General features: G+C 65.1%; 5 protein-coding genes across 5 annotated transcripts; 4 read left to right on the forward strand and 1 right to left on the reverse strand.

Moving 5' to 3' along the window:
* Positions 1-1,983, forward strand: EXOSC4 (exosome component 4). Its single transcript, XM_084907261.1, has 3 exons — positions 1-296; positions 1,277-1,483; positions 1,584-1,983. The coding sequence occupies exons 1-3, from the start codon at positions 126-128 to the stop codon at positions 1,941-1,943; spliced, it is 738 nt and encodes a 245-aa protein (XP_084763387.1). The 5' UTR covers positions 1-125; the 3' UTR covers positions 1,944-1,983.
* A 1,234-nt stretch (positions 1,984-3,217) lies between these two features.
* On the forward strand, positions 3,218-6,543 carry GPAA1 (glycosylphosphatidylinositol anchor attachment 1). Its single transcript, XM_084907235.1, has 12 exons — positions 3,218-3,395; positions 3,569-3,748; positions 3,821-3,932; positions 4,042-4,189; positions 4,268-4,369; positions 4,461-4,657; positions 4,731-4,927; positions 5,020-5,173; positions 5,339-5,434; positions 5,596-5,786; positions 5,866-6,036; positions 6,207-6,543. The coding sequence occupies exons 1-12, from the start codon at positions 3,322-3,324 to the stop codon at positions 6,448-6,450; spliced, it is 1,866 nt and encodes a 621-aa protein (XP_084763361.1). The 5' UTR covers positions 3,218-3,321; the 3' UTR covers positions 6,451-6,543.
* Positions 6,544-8,352: 1,809 nt separating this feature from the next.
* CYC1 (cytochrome c1) lies at positions 8,353-10,740 on the forward strand. The gene is made up of 7 exons (XM_084907119.1): positions 8,353-8,520; positions 9,078-9,274; positions 9,365-9,491; positions 9,571-9,728; positions 9,814-9,974; positions 10,237-10,337; positions 10,442-10,740. The coding sequence occupies exons 1-7, from the start codon at positions 8,389-8,391 to the stop codon at positions 10,544-10,546; spliced, it is 981 nt and encodes a 326-aa protein (XP_084763245.1). The 5' UTR covers positions 8,353-8,388; the 3' UTR covers positions 10,547-10,740.
* Positions 10,741-11,759: 1,019 nt separating this feature from the next.
* On the reverse strand, positions 11,760-15,838 carry SHARPIN (SHANK associated RH domain interactor). The gene is made up of 9 exons (XM_084907117.1): positions 15,113-15,838; positions 14,683-14,857; positions 13,026-13,157; positions 12,812-12,953; positions 12,649-12,739; positions 12,419-12,572; positions 12,230-12,348; positions 12,017-12,145; positions 11,760-11,941 (listed from the first exon to the last, which is right to left on the reverse strand). Exons 1-9 carry the CDS (start codon positions 15,308-15,310, stop codon positions 11,858-11,860), a joined length of 1,224 nt encoding a protein of 407 aa, XP_084763243.1. The 5' UTR covers positions 15,311-15,838; the 3' UTR covers positions 11,760-11,857.
* A 144-nt stretch (positions 15,839-15,982) lies between these two features.
* Positions 15,983-18,851, forward strand: MAF1 (MAF1 homolog, negative regulator of RNA polymerase III). Its single transcript, XM_084907118.1, has 8 exons — positions 15,983-16,361; positions 16,960-17,086; positions 17,195-17,323; positions 17,403-17,568; positions 17,676-17,797; positions 17,877-17,996; positions 18,124-18,249; positions 18,368-18,851. Exons 2-8 carry the CDS (start codon positions 17,004-17,006, stop codon positions 18,387-18,389), a joined length of 768 nt encoding a protein of 255 aa, XP_084763244.1. The 5' UTR covers positions 15,983-16,361; positions 16,960-17,003; the 3' UTR covers positions 18,390-18,851.
* Positions 18,852-18,863: the final 12 nt, after the last annotated feature.

Consider the following 18,863-nt stretch of genomic DNA (forward strand, 5'->3'; position numbering starts at 1 on the left):
TCTGGGGCAGGAAGTGGAGAGCCGGACCGCCGGAAGCGGTAGACCTCGCCGGGTCTGGAGTGGGTGTCTCTGCTCTGGGAACCGGAGTTCCCTGGGAGGCGGAGCCGGTCCGGCGGCGCGGCGGCATGGCGGGGTTAGAGCTCCTGTCGGACCAGGGCTACCGGGTGGACGGCCGGCGCGCCGGGGAGCTGCGCAAGATCCAGGCGCGGATGGGCGTGTTCTCGCAGGCCGACGGCTCGGCCTACATCGAGCAGGGCAACACCAAGGCGCTGGCCGTGGTCTACGGGCCGCACGAGGCGAGTGGGCCGCGCGGGCCGGACGCCCTGCGGGGGTGGGCGCGGCTCCATCGGAGGGAAAGCCCGAGTCCTGGGATGCGCGCGAGGGTCCCTGCCTTCTCCATCGGCCTCTGCCCCCTGCGCCCTCCCCTCCTCTTCCTCCAAGCGTCAGCGCGCCCCCTGGGCCTCCGCTCTCTACTCCGACTTCCGGGTCCGGACCGCACCTCCCCAGGCGCCCTTATCCACGTGCGGAGTCCTGTCCCCTCCAGCCACGCAGCGGCACGCACGCTCCCCTGCTTTTCTGCACCTGTCACCGCAGACACCAGTTTCACTTCTCCTTTTCACTCTTTGTCTCGCACTGACATAAGCTCCGTAAGCACTGGGGCTTTAAATGCCCCCCCTCCCCCCCACATACACACACACCCCGGCTTCATCGCCGGTGTTTAGCAAAGGCACCGGAGAAGTGTTGGCCCTACGCGTGCGGCTGGGAGCCCCGCTTTCCGGGGGCGGGAACTTGGAGGGGAAAGGCCAGAGAGAGTGGAGACAAGCAGGGCGGGCGTCTTTGCAGAGCTGAAAGGCTGCTGGTGAGGGAGAAGGAGGATAATTCCAAATGAGATTGAGGGGTTTCAGGGAAGCAGGATCTCGGGGCTTTGTAGACCAGGGAAAAGATTTCGGATTTTATCTGATGAGAAGCCTTTGGAGGAGGGGGGTGGGGGTGACTGTATAGAGGAGACAGATTCAGACTTGGTGTTTGTAAACAGACTGACCCCAAATGAAAAACGCGTTTGGAGGGGATGAGGCAAGGACGGAAACAGGGAGGCTTGTTAAGAGAGTTAAGGCCCAGATTGTTCTCGTGGCCCTCTGTTTTTGAGGTCACGTAGTTGCGCTTGTAGAGATGTTGGAGGTTGATGGGGGGGGCCGAGGTTTGGGACCTGGGCCGGAGGAAGGCATGGCGTCAGCTGGGAGGAGCGGGCCTGGCTCATTCGTCCTTTCTCCCTCAGATCCGGGGCTCCCGGTCTCGAGCCCTCCCGGACAGGGCCCTGGTGAACTGCCAGTACAGCTCCGCAACCTTCAGCACTGGTGAGCGCAAGCGGCGGCCGCACGGGGACCGGAAGTCCTGCGAGATGGGCCTGCAGTTGCGGCAGACCTTCGAGGCAGCCATCCTCACGCAGCTGCACCCACGCTCCCAGATCGACATCTACGTGCAGGTGAGCAGGCAGCAGCCTCGCCCTGGGGAGAGGAGGGAGCTGGAGGGCGTGAGGGTGGGCAGCCTGAGGGACTTAGGCCTCGGTGGTGGGGCTCCCGCAGGTGCTGCAGGCGGACGGCGGGACCTACGCGGCTTGTGTGAACGCAGCCACGCTGGCGGTGCTGGATGCCGGGATTCCGATGCGGGACTTTGTGTGCGCCTGCTCAGCGGGCTTTGTGGACGGCACAGCCCTGGCGGACCTCAGCCACGTGGAGGAAGCAGCTGGTGGCCCCCAGCTGGCCCTGGCCCTGCTGCCAGCCTCAGGCCAGATCGCACTGCTAGAGATGGATGCCAGGCTGCACGAGGACCACCTGGAGCGGGTGCTAGAGGCCGCCGCCCGGGCTGCCCGAGACGTGCACACCCTGTTGGACCGAGTGGTCCGGCAGCATGTACGGGAGGCCTCTGTCTTGTTGGGGGACTGAGCACCCTGCCACCTGTGCCCAGAATAAAATCCACACACCGGCCGAAACCGGTTTGGCTCAATGGATAGAGCGTCGGCATGGGAACTGAAAGGTCCCGGGTTCGATTCCGGTCAAGGGCATGTATCTTGGTTGTGGGCATATCCCCAGTAGGGGGTGTGCAAGAGGCAGCCCCAGTAGGGGGTGTGCAAGAGGCAGCTGATTGATGACTCCCTCTCATCGATGTTTCTATCTCTCTCCCTTCCTCTCTGTACAAAATCAATAAAATATATTTATAAAAAAAAAAAAAATCCACACACCGTACTTCCATCCCCACAGGAGTTCCTTCTCCCCGAGCTTGGCCTGTGCTGGCTCCTGGAGGTGACTAGGGGCCTTACCCACATGAACCACGTCCCTCTTACAGCCTCAGAATTCAGACCCTGAAGAAGGTGGGGGGAGAGTGTCCCTGGGTGGAGAAAGCAGCTTATGCCCAGAAGGGTTCAAGGCGGCCAATGAGCCAGCCATTAGGCCATGGGGTCTGTCTTGCCCGGCCCATGCAGATGCCTGAGCTCAAGGGCTGAGGGAGACTCAGCTGGCTGTTACCCACCATGGAGGTCTGGGGGCCGTGTCCCACATCCCAGGGACTGTGGCTTGCACTAAATGGCCCCTTTCCCCCTAAGAACTCAGCCTGTCCTACTGACCTTGGGCTCCCAAAGCACAGCAGACAAACGTTCTCACCTGGAGCTTTGTCTCCTCAGCTCTACCACCCTCAGTGGGACAGACACTTCCCTCTTCCTCCCCCTCCTGCTCTCAGACCTGCCTGAGCACCAGCCCTGCAGCCCACACCCAGAGGCTGCTTCTCCCCTAAAATCCCAGGCACCTCCCGACCTGGAGGCCCCCAGCTCTCTGAAACCCGTCTTGGCTAGAAGTGCTATCTGCACCTTCCTGTGGCCTTTGACCCCCATGACCTCAGTGCTGGGCTCACCTGATGAGTCCACTTGGGCACCCACCGCCATGTTGGGACCGACAGCCATAGGCCTGAGTCTGCCAAAGCCTTGGCCTCGGTCCCCAGAAGCCCCCCACCCACCGGTATCCGCCCTGCCATGCCTAGTAGAGCCTCGGGTTTTCCACGCACCGGCCTAATCCAGCACCTTTGCGGGCCCAGCCTTCCCAGGCCTGGGCGGGGCAGTCCTCCTCCGTGCCGGCCGCTGCGGCCCGGAGCCCCGCCCCCTCCGGCTCGGCCCCGCCCCCTCTGCGGGCGGCGCGTGGGGCGGGCACTGCGCGTGCGCGGCCGCGCGGGGCCGCCCAGACCGGAAGCGGGGCGGCGCGGAGCCGGCGTGTGTGCGGGAAGGGGCGCCCGGCCAGCGGCTGCGGGAACGCGGCCCGAGCCGCCCCGCCCGCCATGGGCCTCCTGTCGGACCCGGTGCGCCGCCGCGCGCTCGTCCGCCTTGTTCTGCGCCTCAATGCGCCGCTCTGGTGAGGGCGGGCCCGAGGGCCGGGGTTCGAGCTCCGGCCCTGCTCCGGCTGCGGGCGGGATCCGCTCCCAGGCCCCGCAGACACGCCCCTCGGCCCGGGAGGAGGAGGAGGGCGGGCTCCCGTGCCCCTGGGCCCCTGGGCCCCTGACGCCGTCTCTCGGCCTCTCCCCGCAGCGTGCTGAGCTACGCGGCGGGCATCGCCTGGTTCCTCGCGCTGGCCTTCCCGCCGCTGACCCAGCGCACCTACATGTCGGAGAACGCCATGGGCTCCACCATGGTGGAGGAGCAGTTCGCGGGCGGGGACCGCGCCCGCGCCTTTGCCCGCGACTTCGCGGCCCAGCGCCGGAAGCTGGGGTGAGCGGCGGAGCCCGGGGGCGGGGGGCGCGGGGGCGCGGGGCCAGGTCCTACCGCAGTGTCTGTGCGCAGGGCCCTGCCGGTGGCCTGGCTGGAGCGGACGATGCGGGCCGTGGGGCTGGAGGTCTACACTCAGAGCTTCTCCCGGACACTGCCCTTTCCAGATGAGACCCACGAGCGCTACGTACTGGGGGCCGGGGAGCCCGGGACCAGGGAGCGCCTTGGGGGTCGGGTCGGGGCCGGGGGACCTCGGGGCGGTGGTGCTGAGGCCGCCCCGCCCATCCCGCCTGCAGATGGTGTCGGGCACCAACGTGTACGGCATCCTGCGGGCCCCGCGCGCCGCCAGCACTGAGTCTCTGGTGCTCACCGTGCCCTGCGGCCCCGACTCTCCCAACAGCCAGGCGGTGGGGCTGCTTTTGGCACTGGCCGCCCACTTCCGGGGTGAGTCTTGGGCTACCCCTGGAAAGGGAGGGCTTGGCCACCGCCTCGGGTGCTGCTGACCCTGCCGCCGGCCCCCAGGGCAGATCTACTGGGCCAAAGACATCATCTTCCTGGTGACGGAGCACGACCTGCTGGGCACCGAGGCCTGGCTGGAAGCCTACCACGACGTCAACGTCACCGGTGGGTGCTCTCTCCCCAGCCCTCTCTCTCTATCCCCGGTCCCACCCCGGCTCACCAGCCCCCAGGGGCCGCTCACTCACCTCTCCCACAGGCATGCAGTCATCCCCTCTGCAGGGCCGGGCCGGGGCCATCCAGGCAGCCATGGCCCTGGAGCTGAACAGCGATGTGGTCACTAGCCTTGACGTGGCCGTGGAGGGGCTCAATGGGCAGCTGCCCAACCTTGACCTGCTCAACCTCTTCCAGACCTTCTGCCAGAAAGGGGGGCTGCTGTGCACCCTGCAGGGCAAGGTAGGGCCCCCGCCTGGGGAGGCGGGGCCCGTGGCGGGCAGGGTGGTGTCTGACCGTCTCCAAACCCTCCAAGCTGCAGCCCCAGGACTGGACGTCGGTAGACGGGCCGCTGCAGGGTCTGCAGACGCTGCTGCTCATGGTCCTGCAGCAGGCCTCTGGCCGCCCCCACGGCCCCCACGGCCTCTTCCTGCGCTACCGTGTGGAGGCTCTCACCCTGCGTGGCATCAACAGCTTCCGCCAGTATAAGTATGACCTGGTGGCCGTGGGCAAGTAAGTGGCTCTGGGTCTCCCTTTCCCTGCTCGGGGGCGGGTAACGGGGGTGCCGGGCCCTGGCCGGCCTTGACCTTGTCGCTCCCCTGCAGGGCTCTGGAGGGCATGTTCCGAAAGCTCAACCACCTTCTGGAGCGCCTGCACCAGTCCTTCTTCTTCTACCTGCTCCCCGCCCTCTCCCGCTTCGTCTCCATCGGCCTCTACATGCCTGCTGCCGGCTTCCTGCTCCTGGTCCTTGGTCTCAAGATATCCTCTGCGCCCCCACAGTCCCCTTGTGACCACCTCCCTCAGGTCCTCCCCACTCTAGGCCAGGGGAGCCCCTCATCCTCGGGGTGACGGAGGCAGGGGGATCCCTGCGTCCCCACCAGGCAGACCCGTCACATCTCTCGTCAGAGTCCTTGACTAGGCCACGCCCTGGAACTGTGGATGCAGCTGCATGAGGCTGGAGTGGGCCCTAAGGAGGCTGGGGCAGCCTCTGGACCCAGTCCTCCCCTCCCCCCAGCACAGGTGACCATCCCTCAGCTCTTGCTCTCAGTTTGGGCTTCTAGGGTCAGGGGTAAGGGGGTGGGGTTACTGCTGTCACTCCGTCCCAGCTGTTGGGTGGTGGTGAGGACTATTGGGCTCACCTGGCCCCAGGGCCCATCTCCAACCACCTGTGTGCCCTGCAGGGCGTGGGGCTGGCTTCCCTCGTGGCACCCCTGCTAATCTCACAGGCCATGGGCCTGGCCCTCTACGTCCTGCCGGTGCTGGGCCAGCACGTGGCCGCCCAGCACTTCCCTGTGGCCGAGGCTGAAGCTGTGGTGCTGACGCTGCTGGCCATCTACGCCGCCGGCCTGGCCCTTCCGCACAACGCCCACCGGTGAGGAGCGGGGCCGGGTGGGCTGTGCAGGGGCGCCCTGGCCATGCAGGTAGCTGCCTCTGAGCCCCTTCTCTTTCAGTGTGGTGAGCTCACAGGCCCCAGACAGGGGCTGGATGGCACTGAAGCTGGTAGCCCTGATCTACCTGGCCCTCCAGCTGGCCTGCATCGCCCTCACCAACTTCTCCCTGGGCTTCCTGCTGGCCGCCACCATGGTACCTGCTGCTGCTCTCACTGAGCCCACTGGGCCCCGGTATGTACTGGTCAGCCTCCCTGTGGCCCTCCCCATCCCCTGTGCCCCTCCCCTGCCTCCCCCAGGTCCTGTGCCCCTCACCACAGACTATGCCTTCACACAATACCCCTCCACACCAGCTTACTGCCTGTGCCCCCAGCTCAGAGCCCTGACCCTGCTCCTGCCCCCAGGCCGCTCTATGCCGCGCTGCTGGTGCTGACAAGTCCAGCAGCCACGCTCCTGGGCAGCCTGTTCCTGTGGCGGGAGCTGCAGGAGGCCCCGTTGTCGCTGGCCGAGGGCTGGCAGCTCTTCCTGGCGGCGCTGGCCCAGGGCGTGCTGGAGCACCACATCTACGGCGCCCTGCTCTTCCCGCTGCTAGCGCTGGGCCTCTACCCCTGCTGGCTGCTCTTCTGGAATGTTCTCTTCTGGAAGTGATGTCTGCCTGCCCTGTGGCAGGAAGACTGTGGCAGGAACTCCCCGAACACCCCATCTTCTCCCTCCGAGGAAATAAACAGGTGTTTTGTTTGAGCTGACGCACTACCTGGTGTCTGTGGGCTCCAGGGCCCGTGGGGGAGCAGCTCTGCCTGCAGGGCTTGGCATTCCTGCACAGCTCCTGGAGGGCACTGCCCTGGTCCCCGTACTGGGCGGCATCTTTGCTAACCCCAGAGGTCTCTGCATCACCGTCCAGTGCTGTGGGGGCACAGGGCTGGTAAGAGAAAACCGTGGGCAGCAGGGGGGGTGTCTGATAGGAGCTGAGGCACCAGACCTTACACCACCACCATCGTCGGCGCTGGGGCTGATTGGGCTCGGGTGTGGAGCTGGAGCCCTGCAGAGGAGGCCGGGGGTGGGGCCTGGGGCCCAGCCAGGGCCAGGACCTCGCTGTGAGCGGCTTAGGATGGAGGAGAGGAGCACCTGGCCCATCTTGCTCAGCTGAGCCAGACCACCCGCCCAGGAGCCCCCACAGAAATAGACCACAGGGGTGCAGCCCCCAGCGGAGGGCACTGGTGGTTGGCAGGGAGAGAATTGCTATTTGTTCCGAGTCCCTTGAAAGGAACTGGGATCCAGTGTCCGTTCTGGAGGGACGGAAAGCCAAGGGTGCCCTGGCCCGTCCATCATCGTGGAAATCTCAGGCTGGAAATGCCTCTTCTGGGAGGGCCCAAGTGCCCCACCAGCACCCCTCAGGGCTGGAGAGCACAGTCCTCACAGGCCTCCGTGTTGGAGGGAGGCGGAGCTGTGCTACCTGGAGGGCCAACTCCTGCTTGTGGCCTGGGGGGAAGCCCCAGCCGCCCAGCCCTGCACCCGTGGGGGGTCTGTATTCTTGTCTTCCCGTGGACCCCGTGGTTCCACGGTGGGGGCTCAGCTGCCACACTCCCAGGGCCAGCACCCGGAGGGGCTTTCTCTGGATCTCTCTCCGGAGAGGTCTCTGCTGGTCCCTGTTGAGGGGCGTGTGCACTTGGTCGAGCATGTGGGGGCGGGCCCCCCGCGGGGCCAGGGCGCTGGAGACCCACTGTGACTCCCAGCCTGTCTTTGGCCTGCTGGTCCCCAAGATCTAGCTAGAACCCTGAGTCACTTTAAAAAAAAATCCATTAAAAAAATATATATATCTTTTTATTGATTTCAAAGATGGAGAGAGATAGAAACATTAATGATGAGAGAATCATTGATCGGCTGCCTTCTGCACGCCCCCACTGGGGATGGAGTCCAAAACCTGGGCATGTGCTCTGACCAGAATCGAACCCGGGACCTTTCAATCCAGGCTGACACTCTATCCACTGAGCAAAACCAGCTAGAGCTAAAAAATACATTTTTATTTATTTTTTATTTTCACCGTCACTTGTTTTTTTTGTTGTTGTTTTTAAGAAAAGTCAAGTGGTAAAAATGTGGGTCAGTTATAAAAAGGATGAATAAATATAAAACCCTGAGCACTTCCCTTCGGAACTGTGGCAGTGCGGTGACTTCTCACCAAGGTCGGTTTTCTCCGGAACCAGTACTTCGGACACGTCCCTCCGCCCTACAGCGGCAGGTGACCGAGGCTCCCCCGGGAGCAGGGCCCTCCGCCCGCCCCCGCGCCCGGCGCGGACCTGCACGGATAAGCGCGCGCGGTGGCCGAGGAGACGCCGTGGGCTCTAGACGGGGTGGTGCGGGCCTTGGGGGCGCCTCTCGGCCGAGCCCGGAGCCCAGATTTGTCCGTTATCACGGCCACAGGGAGACGCGACAGCGCCGCCCACCGCGGGCTCCCTGCACGGGACCCGGCTGCGCCTGGGCCCGGACTGACGGCCTAAAGCCCCGCCCCTGCACCGCGTCTCGCGAGCTTTGAACTCCTGTGGTGCCGCAGGGGCCGTCGGGAGCGGCGGCCGCGCTGCAGAGGCCAAGATGGCGGCGGCGGCGGCGGTTTCGCTTCGCGGGGCGGTGCTGGGCCCGCGGGGTGCGGGGCTGCCCGGGGCGCGGGCCCGGGGCCTGCTGTGCGGCGCGCGGCCCGGGCAGCTCCCGCTGCGGACGCCTCAGGTGAGCGCTGGCCCGGGCCGGCCGCCGCGCGGCCCCCAGCCCTGAAGGTCACGGCGGGGAGGCTCCGGGCGCGGGCCAGCCGGCGGGGAGCGGCCTCGGCCACCGGCGCCCTGCCGGCCCTCCGCTGCCTGCTGACCTCGGTGCCTCCGGGGCGTTGATGAAGGGCCGGGCGCCCCCTCCTCCGAACCGCCGCGGCGCCGCGTGCGGAGCGTGGGGGTGGCGGGCGGGCTCGCTGCGGGGTCGGGGCTGAGGGCTCCCCCTGGGGGCGCGTCCAGGCCCGGCGGGCTCGCGCCTTCCGCACGGGGCCGGCTCCTGAAGTGACCTCAGCCTGACCTCGGCCGCTGCGGTGACCTTGGCCTGCCCCTGCACCCCTGTGCATTGGGCGTGATCCCCGGCCTCACACCCCGTCCTCGGGGGACTCCCGGTCGAGGGGTCCGCGGGTCGGTGCGGTCTTTGGGTGGCCCCAAGGAGGCGGCCCGTGCTGAGCGATGAATGGGATTCGGAGCCCAGGTGGGGACGGGCGGTGTCCTGGCAGGCCCTGAGCGCGGCTCTTGCAGGCAGTGTTCTTGTCGTCGAAGTCTGGTCAGTCCCGGGGCCGGAAAGTGATGCTGTCGGCGCTGGGCATGCTGGCGGCCGGGGGTGCAGGGCTGGCTGTGGCTCTGCATACGGCCGTTAGTGCCAGCGACCTGGAGCTGCACCCCCCCAGCTACCCGTGGTCTCACCGCGGCCTCCTCTCCTCCCTGGACCACACCAGGTGTGCGGCTTTGGCTGGGGGGGGGGGGGGGGTGAGAGTGTGTGTGGGAGGGTGGGGTCCGGGCTCCACTAACCCTTCTCCTCTCTTTAGCATCCGGAGGGGCTTCCAGGTGTACAAGCAGGTGTGCTCCTCCTGCCACAGCATGGACTACGTGGCTTACCGCCACCTGGTGGGCGTGTGCTACACCGAGAGCGAAGCTAAAGCCCTGGCTGAAGAGGTGGGGTGCCTGGGGGCCCAGGGGTCGGGCTCCCCCTGTGGAGGACAGGGCAGGGGTGTGATGGTGCTCTCCGTGGCAGGTGGAGATTCAGGACGGCCCCAATGATGACGGGGAGATGTTCATGCGGCCGGGAAAGCTGTCTGACTACTTTCCCAGACCGTACCCCAACCCTGAGGCTGCCAGAGCGGCCAACAATGGGGCAGTACCCCCGGACCTCAGCTATATCGTGCGAGCGAGGTGCGCGGGCTTCCTGCAGGGGCTGGTGGGAGGGAGGGAGGCCCAGCGCAGGCCAGAGGCTGAGGAGGCGTGGCTTTGGTCCTAGACACGGCGGTGAAGACTACGTCTTCTCCCTGCTCACCGGCTACTGTGAGCCGCCCACCGGGGTGTCGCTGCGAGAAGGCCTCTACTTCAACCCCTACTTCCCTGGCCAGTCCATCGGCATGGCTCCTCCCATCTACGACGAGGTCTTGGAGTTTGATGATGGTGAGGTCCCTACCCTGAGGGTAGGCACCCTGGGGCCTACTTTCCCCTCTGGGTCCTCCTTGGTTGGGACACTGTGTGCATGTCTGAGGCTTGTGGGCAGCCTTCACTGCCCTGTCCAGCTCAGGCCATTGTGTCCTGAGGGGGTCCCATCCCTTTTGAAGCCTTGGGCAGGGACCCATCCACCATGGAAGGGGTGCTCTGGGGGCTATCCTAGGTTGGGCAGGGGCCCCAAGGGTAGCCTCACCACTTGTCCTTGGCCCAGGTACCCCAGCTACCATGTCCCAGGTAGCTAAGGACGTGTGTACCTTCCTGCGCTGGGCATCCGAGCCAGAGCATGACCATCGGAAACGCATGGGGCTCAAGGTGAAAGGATCGGGCAGGGGGGCACCGTGGGCCTGGCAGAGAGAGGGGCTGGGAGCTGGGCAGGTCCTTTCTGCCTGCCTTCTCTGAGCCTGTCTCATCCTCAGATGTTGATGATGATGGGCTTGCTGTTGCCTCTGCTCTACGCCATGAAGCGGCACAAGTGGTCAGTACTGAAGAGCCGGAAGCTGGCATATCGTCCACCCAAGTGACCCTGCTCAAGGTCTGCTTGCCATCCTGTTTGAATGGGCCTTCAAGCCAAGAAGCCACTGGGTCTCTTCAAACCCCAGCTGGCCCTTTGGCCAAGCCCCCTTCTCTGGGACACAAGGGGAGGGGGCAGGAGGCCGGGCTGGAGCTCCAGAGCCTTCAGCTTCTATCATGGAAATAAATTAAGTTTCTCAATAGACACACTTGGGCTATTGTGTGACGAGTGCAGTTAGCAGGAGACTCTGAGGAAGACCTTTTCCCTCGGAGCTCCCAGGAATGTCTCGTGCAGTGTGGCACTGACTGCGGGCGGGGGTGCCCTCCATTCTGGATGTGGGACAGGAAGCAGAGATCTGTTAGAGAAGGTGGCAGCTCTCGTTGGGGCAGGGAGCACCTGGCCACAGAGGTGAAAGGGCCTGGCTGGCCATGGCCCAGGGATCTGCAGAGAACCCAGCCAAGTGTCAGTGTTGAACCATTTGAAGGGAGCCCTTGGCCACATTCCAAAGGGAGGGGCTTGGCCTGCAGGAGGAGCTGAGGGAGCTGTTCTGTTGGGCTGGGCAAGTCTGGGAGAGGGAGACAGCTCTCACCTCTGCTTAGGAAACAGAGATAAGCAAGGCACCCCCACAGCGCGCTCTGGTCTCTTGGCTGCACAGCCAGAGGGGTCCCCTGAGAAAGGATCATGCTGGGGGGCTCGGGGAGTGCAGAGCTCCTGGCAGTTAACAGGCAGCTGAGGAGGGGGCTGCAGTGGGTCTGTCAGTGGCAGGAGGGCCATGGACATGTTGCTGCAGCAGCAGCACAGGGCTCTGGCTCAGGGCTCCCAAGTTTCTCCTGTCCCGGAAGGGAATTGGAGGCATCCTGGCTGGAGCAGCCCTAAGGAGTGGTGGCCAACTGGGAGGGCAGAGAGCGGAGAGGGAGAAGGGAAAGGGTGCATGCCTGAGGGGCTCTGGTGGCTGAGGGGAGGCATGGTGGCTGAGGGGGTGCTCATAGCGGGCCCTAGCCCAGTGGTCAGCAGTTGGGGTGGGGTGTAGGCTCTGCAAGCTTCTCTGTATGAAAATGTCTCAGCACCATGCCTGTAGGACGCACGGGACTTGGGTCCAAGTAAGTTCTTGTGTAGCTTACTGGACCCAGCTGGGCAGCCCTGCTGAGACAGACTCTGCCCCTCTCTCGGCCAAGCTTCCTGGGTGGAGCTGTGCCTGCTCTGCCTCCTCCCCGCTGCCTAGTCCACACAAAGAGGGGGCACTCAGCTGGCTCAGAAGAATCTTTAATGACTTTGGCTCGTGGCCCCTCCCCCCATCTTTGGATCTGTCACCAGGGAACAGTCAATGGAGGTCCCCTGAGAGGTTCAAGAGGGCATCCAGGGACCTCGGGCCTGGAAGGGAAGGACCGTCCTCTCTCCTTGTGACCTGGGGGTGGGGGGAAGACGGTCATTTTGCTGTTCTGCTGCCCTCCCCATCCCACCCCTCCCCCTCCTCTACTACCATGGGCGACTGCTGGGTAGAGGCTGCAGGAAGGGGGTCCCAAGCACAGGGCCTCTGGGTGCTACACATCTCACAGCCAGGCCGACTCGGGGCGTTGATGAAGGTGCAGGAAGGGCAGGGCCAGCCGGGCTGAGGAGGAGGGACAGTAGTTGCTGACCCCTTCCTTCCGATGCCCACAGCCACCCAGGCCCGCCTCACCTGGCTCCTGCCTACCTGAAGGGGGTTGGGGAGGCTGGAGCTGGCTGGCTGAGGCGCGCGGGGCAGCCCCAATGTCTGAGAAAACAGGCGGCCTAGTTCCCCATCCATCTTCTGGGGGCACTGAGGGCTGCGTCCTATGGTGGAAGTGGGGGGGCTCAGGGCCTTGTCAGCTGTACCCCACCTTCCTCACCCCAACTGACTGACCTGGAGCTTCTCGAGGGGCTGAGAGCAAGTAGAGGAAAGCGGGGTCCCTGTCCTGCCAGACCCCATAGGAGGCGAGGCTGCGCTCGGGCACGCACAGGCACTTGCCGATGACCCAGCGCTGCACAGCTGGCGGGAAGCCAAACTCCGAGAAGACCTGGAGCAGAGCGTCAGGGCCAGGCAGTGTCCCCAGGGTCCCTGCCTGCAGAGGGGCTCCCGGACCCTGTGCTCACCTGCTCCTGGAGGGCCGAGACGGTGCAGTGGGGGTGGACCTGAAGTGAGACGTGGGCAGAGGACGAAGCATCTTCCACTGTGACCTGTAGCCTGGGCCACAATTTCGGCTCAGAGGATGATGGGTGCAGGGAGGGTGGGGGAGGACAAAGTCCCAGGTCTCACCTGATGGGGCCAGGAGGGTAGCAGCTCTCCTGGAGCTGGACACTGAGGGCCACGTGACGCTGGGCCAGGATGGCTGCGGCCTGGGCTGCCCCCTTCTCATCTCCATCCTCAATAGCCTGTGCCAGGCGCCCTGCCAGCTCTTCTACAGGAGAGAGTGCACCATCTCAGCTGGGCATGGCTGCTTGCCCCACCCCCTTTGGCCACCTGCCTTTACCTTTCTCCATCAAGTCTCCAGAACTTGAGGGAACATCCATCTTGGGGGCCTTGAGTGTGGGCACTTCGGGGGGGCTGGGCGGGGAAACAGGACAGGTGTCTGGGCCCAGGGCTGGAGACAGATTGTCACCGCCTAGGAGGGAAGATGTGGGGTGAGCAGATGGTCTCCCGAGATCAGCCTCTCACCTGGGCCTCTGCCCTCTGCTATCAGGTGTCCGGGACCCGTGCCTCCTCCCTCCTTGCCTCAGCTCTGCCAGGGCTCTGCCTTGGCCACACTTTCAGCCGGGCCTTCCCTCAAGCCTTGGCCTTTCCAAGGGTCCCTGCTGACTCCTCTCAGAGCTGGAGCTGCACTTGTGCTCTGGAGCCTCTGGACCCTCTGCCATCTGGTCCCCCCAGGGCCCTTCTCCACGGAGGCTAGACTTCTCTTGGCCTCCACAGGCCCTCTCAGCCAGCCAGGGATATTCCCGACTCAGGAGAATCGAAGCAGGTGCAGAGGAGCCCTGCAGTCAGCTTGGCCCCCCCTTGGTGCCCTCAGGCACCTCCATCCCCTCCTTCCTCTACCATCAGCACATCTCAGACTTCTCCCATCCCAAACAAAGCCTCTCAGGCACTCTGCCCCGGGTGTCCTTATAGAGCTGGCTGCTCCGTCTCTCCCTCGTCCCTCCACGTAAAGCCCAGCCCGCCTGATTTGAGGCAGCTCAGGCCCTCAGAATTCTGAGCTCTCTGCCCACTGAAATAAGCAGGGCTCCCAAGCACCCAGCACCAGCCTGGCCTTCCTCAATGCATGCTCTTGCCTCAAGGCCTATATGCCCACTGCTCTCTGGCCACAGGGGTGCCACCTTCACCGCCTCCCTCTCACCTGACAATTCTATTTCCTCATTTATATCTGCCTCCCCTCTAGAACCAAAAGCTGTGCAAGAGCAGGAACTTGAAGTTTTATTCATGCTCCATCTCCAAAGCCTAAGGGAGTGCTGAGGCCAGGACGGTTCCAGGGAACCTCCTGGTGACAGACATGAGAAAGCTCCCCTTCCTCTGCAAACACTGCTGCCGGGCTGCAGCACGCCACGCCACGCCACGCCACGCTGTGTGGCTTTCTTCCCGCCCCTCTGGCAGCTCTTGGATGCCTCTGGGCTCTTCCAGCTGCCTCTTCTCTCCTGCTGACCTCGGTTAACCCTGCCCCCTCCCCCTCCCCCGATTATAAAAACGGGGCCACCTTCATGCTCTCCCAAACAGGACTCCTCTCTGGACCCAGTCTTTATGTCTCAACCACTAACTCTTCTAGTTAAACACCCACAAAACTCCATCCCCTAAGCATCTCCGGAAACATCCTTCTCTCCAGCCCTGTCTGCACCACACCCTACGAATGCCAACCTTTAGGAGCTCAAGCCGAGCCTGTCACTCTCCCACTGAATACTTTTCCCAGGTCCTGGGCCTGCTTGCTCCGCCCTCCACACTGGTCTGGTACTCCAGCCCCCGGCTCTGGGCCCGTCCCTTTCCCCATTTCCTCCTGGGAGCCTTCCCGGAAGGCCAGCAGTAGGTCCAGTGGGCCCAGCTTTCCCCACTACCTTCCCCATCCAAGCCCGAGGGGCCAGGGCTACTCCCGCTCTCCCAGCACAGCCCCTGGCCAACCACATGAACCTTTGCTCCATGGCACTGACCATTCTGTCCCTCCGCCGTGGCCCCTCGAACCAGGGCTGCCCACCGCTGGGCTTCCTGAGGGTTGAGGAAGTGCAGGCTTAGGGTGCCAGGCCCTCCGGGTGGAGGCTGCAGCTCGTGCTGGCTGGGACCTCGGACGGTGTAGGAGACGGACTCCAAAGGCCACTCCAAGCTGACCTGGGGACGGGAGAGGCCAAGTTCATGCCTCCCCGCAAGCACATGCTACATGGGACCGAAGGCACCAGGTAGCAGGGATGGGCCACTGCGCGGTCCTAAGCGCTTTAAGGCTTCTCTTACGAAACCGCACAGTAGTCCTATAAACGTGAGTGCCACCATTATCCCCGTTTACAGAGGAGGAGACGGAAGCGAGGAAGGTGGCCTGCTATGGGGAACTCCAGGGACAAGCGGAGGGGCCTGGCCGCCCCCACTCACCGCCCCGGGCCCCGCGCCCAGCAGCTCCAGCCGGAAGCGCCCGGGCCGCTCGGGGTCTGCGCTCAGCTGCAGCCTCCGTAGCTGCGCCTCAGCGTCTGGCCCGGCGGTCAGCGGCCTCACGACGGCGTGCACGGCCTGCAGCACCGTGGACGAACCCGGCTCCGAGGCCGCCGCCGCTCCGCCCGCCGGCGGCGCCATCTCCGGTCCAGCCGAGTCTCGGCCGTCCGACCTCGCTTCCGTGGGCTGGGACTGCCGGGCGCTTGTGCCGGCCGGAAACCGAGGTCGCGAGCCTGGGGTTCCGGATCGGCTAGCGGGTCGAAGCCCGAGGTGTAGGCGGGGGTGGGAGTGGAGGAGAGGGGGGGGATTGGACCGCCCGGCTTTGCCCAGGATATACTCGGTCTAAGGGACTCGGACACGGGTGGTGGAGGCTGGGTCCGGAGGCTTGTAGGGCCGGGGCAAAGTGTAATGGACGGATGCGCCGGCCAAGACTAGAGGGCAGGCGCGGGTCCCGTCGCCTTCAAGGCTAAGGCGAGCGTGAGAGCTGCAGCCCAGCGGCCCATGTCTCCCCGGGCGGGAGCCGGACGCCGCGCCCAGGCCTCTCCGGTGGTCGCCGCGCCCGCGCTCTGCAGCCTGGTCCCGCCCACGCCGCACAGATCCAGCAGCCTCTCCTGGGAACCCGGCGGCCACCGGGGGCGGGGCAAGCACGGAGCCGTGGCCAATGGGCTCTGGGAAGGAAGAAGGGTTCCGGCGGCGAGAAGAGTGACGGACAGGTGCTGCAGCCAGTAGCTGTAAAAGACAGGACTGAGCGGCGGGTAACGTCCCCAATGGCTCTCCGAGTTCTGAATCGCAGCGGCTGGAGCCGGCCATTCAGAGGCGTGGGGCCGGGCCTTGCGGGCGCTTGTTGTTGTCCGGCCGGAGGAGGCAGAGGTCGGTCGGTCGCTAGCTCGTTAGCTGAGGCGATCTGTGGCGGTCGGCGGGCAGGTCCATCGCGATAGTCGGACGTCGTGCAGGGGCGAGGGTATGTCGCGGTGGCAGCCCGGATCGGCCGGCACGGCCGGGAGTAACGGGATGTCGCCGCAGAGCTTCTTCCCCCGGATACAGTGCGGCCCGAGCGGAGGCCGCGGCGCCGCCCTCCGATCCTGAGGAGTCCGCGCTGCCCGGAGCCCGCACCGACTTCTCACCCGCATCGACACCAACCGACTTGACTCGGCCTGGCTCTGCCCGGCCAGATAGAGCGAAAAGCAAGCAAGTAGGTGTCCGTCCGGTGCTCGGCGTCGTATCGGGGCCTCCAGAACTACAGACCCCAGCAGGCCTCGCGCCGGCCCCTGCGCATGTCTGGGGTGCACGGCCTTCTGGGATTTGTAGTTCGCCGCGGCTAGGCTGGGGTTCCACTAGGCCGGGCCGTTCCGAGGCCGTGAGCCCTCCCTCCGTTCCCGAAGAAGCTGGGCACACTTTGGAGAACGGAGGAGCCTATAGGTTTCCTCTTCCCTTCGCTATAAAGCAGCCCGCAGAGCAGGGAAGATCGCGTAGTCCAGGTGACCTCAAGCCCGAGCCCCAGGTTCGGGGTTCCAAACCGGGATGGGGAGTGTTAAGAGACGAACCCAGCAGTCTTGGGGTGAACAGGATCCCTGTGGGCCCCCAGCCTGACCCCAGGACTCCAAAGAGGTGCAGGGGGCTGGACTTGCCACTCTCAGGTAACGGGATCTCATCGCCTGCTGCCAGTGCCTGGGCCTGGGCGCAGGCTGTGGGAGGGGCCTAGCTTGTTTACCTGGGCTTCGTTACCGGAGAGAAGGCTGCAGGTGAAGGGCCTGGGGCCAGATACCCATGGACTGGCCTCGGTTCCCCAGGGCAGCACCAGCCCCTCAGAGCACAGGACGCCCTCCCCAAGGACATGAAGCTGTTGGAGAACTCAAGCTTTGAGGCCATCAACTCACAGCTGACTGTGGAGACGGGAGATGCCCACATCATTGGCAGGTGAGGGTGGGGCTCTAGGAGCCGAGGCCCCAGAGCTCCCTCTGCCCCGGCCCTGAGTGGCACCAGGGGGTGGCATGCCCCACGGTCCCACCTGTATCCACCGTGCAGGATCGAGAGCTACTCGTGTAAGATGGCGGGAGACGACAAGCACATGTTCAAGCAGTTCTGCCAGGAAGGCCAACCGCACGTGCTGGAGGCCCTGTCCCCGCCCCAGACCTCGGGCCTCAGCCCCAGCAGGTGAGCCGGGGCAGGGCCTGCCCGCCGGGGGCTGTCGGGTGCAGGGCAGTGCTGGGCTGACGCTTGCTTCTCTGTGCAGACTGAGCAAGAGCCAAGGCGGCGAGGATGAGGGTCCCCTGAGCGACAAGTGCAGCCGCAAGACCCTCTTCTACCTGATCGCCACGCTCAACGAGTCCTTCCGCCCCGACTACGACTTCAGCGCGGCCCGCAGCCACGAGTTCAGCCGGGAGCCCAGCCTCAGCTGGGTGAGCCACAGCTGTTCACACTGTCCTCCCCGTTTTCCGTGGCCCCGGCCCCTCCCGTGCCTGCCGTCCCGGCACCCGGTCAGCCGAGCTGTGCCCGCCCATCCTAGGTGGTGAACGCCGTCAACTGCAGCCTGTTCTCGGCCGTGCGGGAGGACTTCAGGGCCCTGAAGCCGCAGCTGTGGAACGCCGTGGACGAGGAGATCTGCCTGGCCGAGTGCGACATCTACAGGTGGGCTGGCGTGCCTGCAGTGGGCGCTGGGTGCGGGCGCACCCGGGGCCTCACACCCATCTCACTCCACACCATCCAGCTACAACCCCGACTTGGACTCGGACCCGTTTGGGGAAGATGGCAGCCTCTGGTCCTTCAACTACTTCTTCTACAACAAGCGGCTCAAGCGGATCGTCTTCTTCAGCTGCCGCTCCATCAGGTTGGCGTCCGTCCCCCCCGCTCCCCCAGCTTCCTGTTAGGGCCCACCCCACTCCTGACTCTGTCCCCTCGGGGGCAGCAGCAGGCCAGGGTGGGCAGTTCTAAGACTGCTCCCTCACCTCCCCCAGTGGATCCACGTACACACCCTCCGAGGCAGGCAATGAGTTGGACATGGAGCTGGGGGAGGAGGAGGAGGAGCTCAGAGATGGAGGCAATGAGGGCGGATCCGAGGAGACCAGCCCCATGGAGGACAGGTGTGTGAAGGTGGCGGCACACGGGCTGCCCGGAGCGCGGGGTGGGCGGGACGGGGTGGGGCCCTTTGCCTGGTCTCCCAGGTGTTAGCTCCTCAAGGCCACTGTGCCCCCCGCTCAGAGTCCCCGTGATCTGTATGTGAGGAGGAGAAGCAGAGGCCCGGCTTCATCCGGCGTCACCAGGGCCTGGACTTGCCCACCTGAGGGGCCCGGGGCCTTCCCAGCGGCTGGCCAGACCCTGGCACGGCTCCAGCTCCAGCTCCAGCGCTGCCACCTCGCCCTTTGGTTCCAGCCTGCGGACGGCCACTCACCCCCCAGGCCCCGCTGCCCGCCTTGTGGCCGGACTGCACTGACAGCACGGGGCCTGGCGGGAACAGCCACTGCCCAGCCCCAACGAACTGACGAGGCGGGACGGCTGGACCACAGAGTTTATTTTTGTATTTTGTACCTGGGCCTGCACACTCCAACCCAAAGGGCCCGAGACCCAGCAGGCAGGCCCAGGCCCTCGGCGCCCACCTGTCCCCCCACTCGCCCACCGGGCAGCGTGCACTGAGTGTCACTTTGCTGCAGCTTGTTTGTTTCCAATAAAAGTTTATGTGACTTAACTGTGGCCCCGG

The sequence above is a fragment of the Pipistrellus hanaki genome, assembly GCF_964339955.1.
Source record: "Pipistrellus hanaki genome assembly, contig: scaffold_41, whole genome shotgun sequence".
Taxonomy (NCBI): Eukaryota; Metazoa; Chordata; class Mammalia; order Chiroptera; family Vespertilionidae; genus Pipistrellus; species Pipistrellus hanaki.

Bases quoted from the DNA above. Each gene is read 5' to 3' on its own strand.
- EXOSC4 (XM_084907261.1), top strand. From the start codon at position 126: ATGGCGGGGTTAGAGCTCCTGTCGGACCAGGGCTACCGGGTGGACGGC. The intron at 297-1,276 runs GCGAGTGGGCCG...TTTCTCCCTCAG, and splicing joins TGGTCTACGGGCCGCACGAG to ATCCGGGGCTCCCGGTCTCG. The intron at 1,484-1,583 runs GTGAGCAGGCAG...GGGCTCCCGCAG, and splicing joins AGATCGACATCTACGTGCAG to GTGCTGCAGGCGGACGGCGG.
- GPAA1 (XM_084907235.1), top strand. From the start codon at position 3,322: ATGGGCCTCCTGTCGGACCCGGTGCGCCGCCGCGCGCTCGTCCGCCTT. The intron at 3,933-4,041 runs GTACTGGGGGCC...TCCCGCCTGCAG, and splicing joins ATGAGACCCACGAGCGCTAC to ATGGTGTCGGGCACCAACGT. The intron at 5,174-5,338 runs ATATCCTCTGCG...TGACTAGGCCAC, and splicing joins TCCTGGTCCTTGGTCTCAAG to GCCCTGGAACTGTGGATGCA.
- CYC1 (XM_084907119.1), top strand. From the start codon at position 8,389: ATGGCGGCGGCGGCGGCGGTTTCGCTTCGCGGGGCGGTGCTGGGCCCG. The intron at 8,521-9,077 runs GTGAGCGCTGGC...CGGCTCTTGCAG, and splicing joins TCCCGCTGCGGACGCCTCAG to GCAGTGTTCTTGTCGTCGAA. The intron at 9,975-10,236 runs GTGAGGTCCCTA...TCCTTGGCCCAG, and splicing joins GGTCTTGGAGTTTGATGATG to GTACCCCAGCTACCATGTCC.
- SHARPIN (XM_084907117.1), bottom strand. From the start codon at position 15,310: ATGGCGCCGCCGGCGGGCGGAGCGGCGGCGGCCTCGGAGCCGGGTTCG. The intron at 12,573-12,648 runs GTGAGCACAGGG...GCTCTGCTCCAG, and splicing joins TCTCGGCCCTCCAGGAGCAG to GTCTTCTCGGAGTTTGGCTT. The intron at 11,942-12,016 runs GTAGTAGAGGAG...CCCCACCCCCAG, and splicing joins CTACCCAGCAGTCGCCCATG to GTCACAAGGAGAGAGGACGG.
- MAF1 (XM_084907118.1), top strand. From the start codon at position 17,004: ATGAAGCTGTTGGAGAACTCAAGCTTTGAGGCCATCAACTCACAGCTG. The intron at 17,087-17,194 runs GTGAGGGTGGGG...TCCACCGTGCAG, and splicing joins GATGCCCACATCATTGGCAG to GATCGAGAGCTACTCGTGTA. The intron at 18,250-18,367 runs GTGTGTGAAGGT...CCCCCCGCTCAG, and splicing joins ACCAGCCCCATGGAGGACAG to AGTCCCCGTGATCTGTATGT.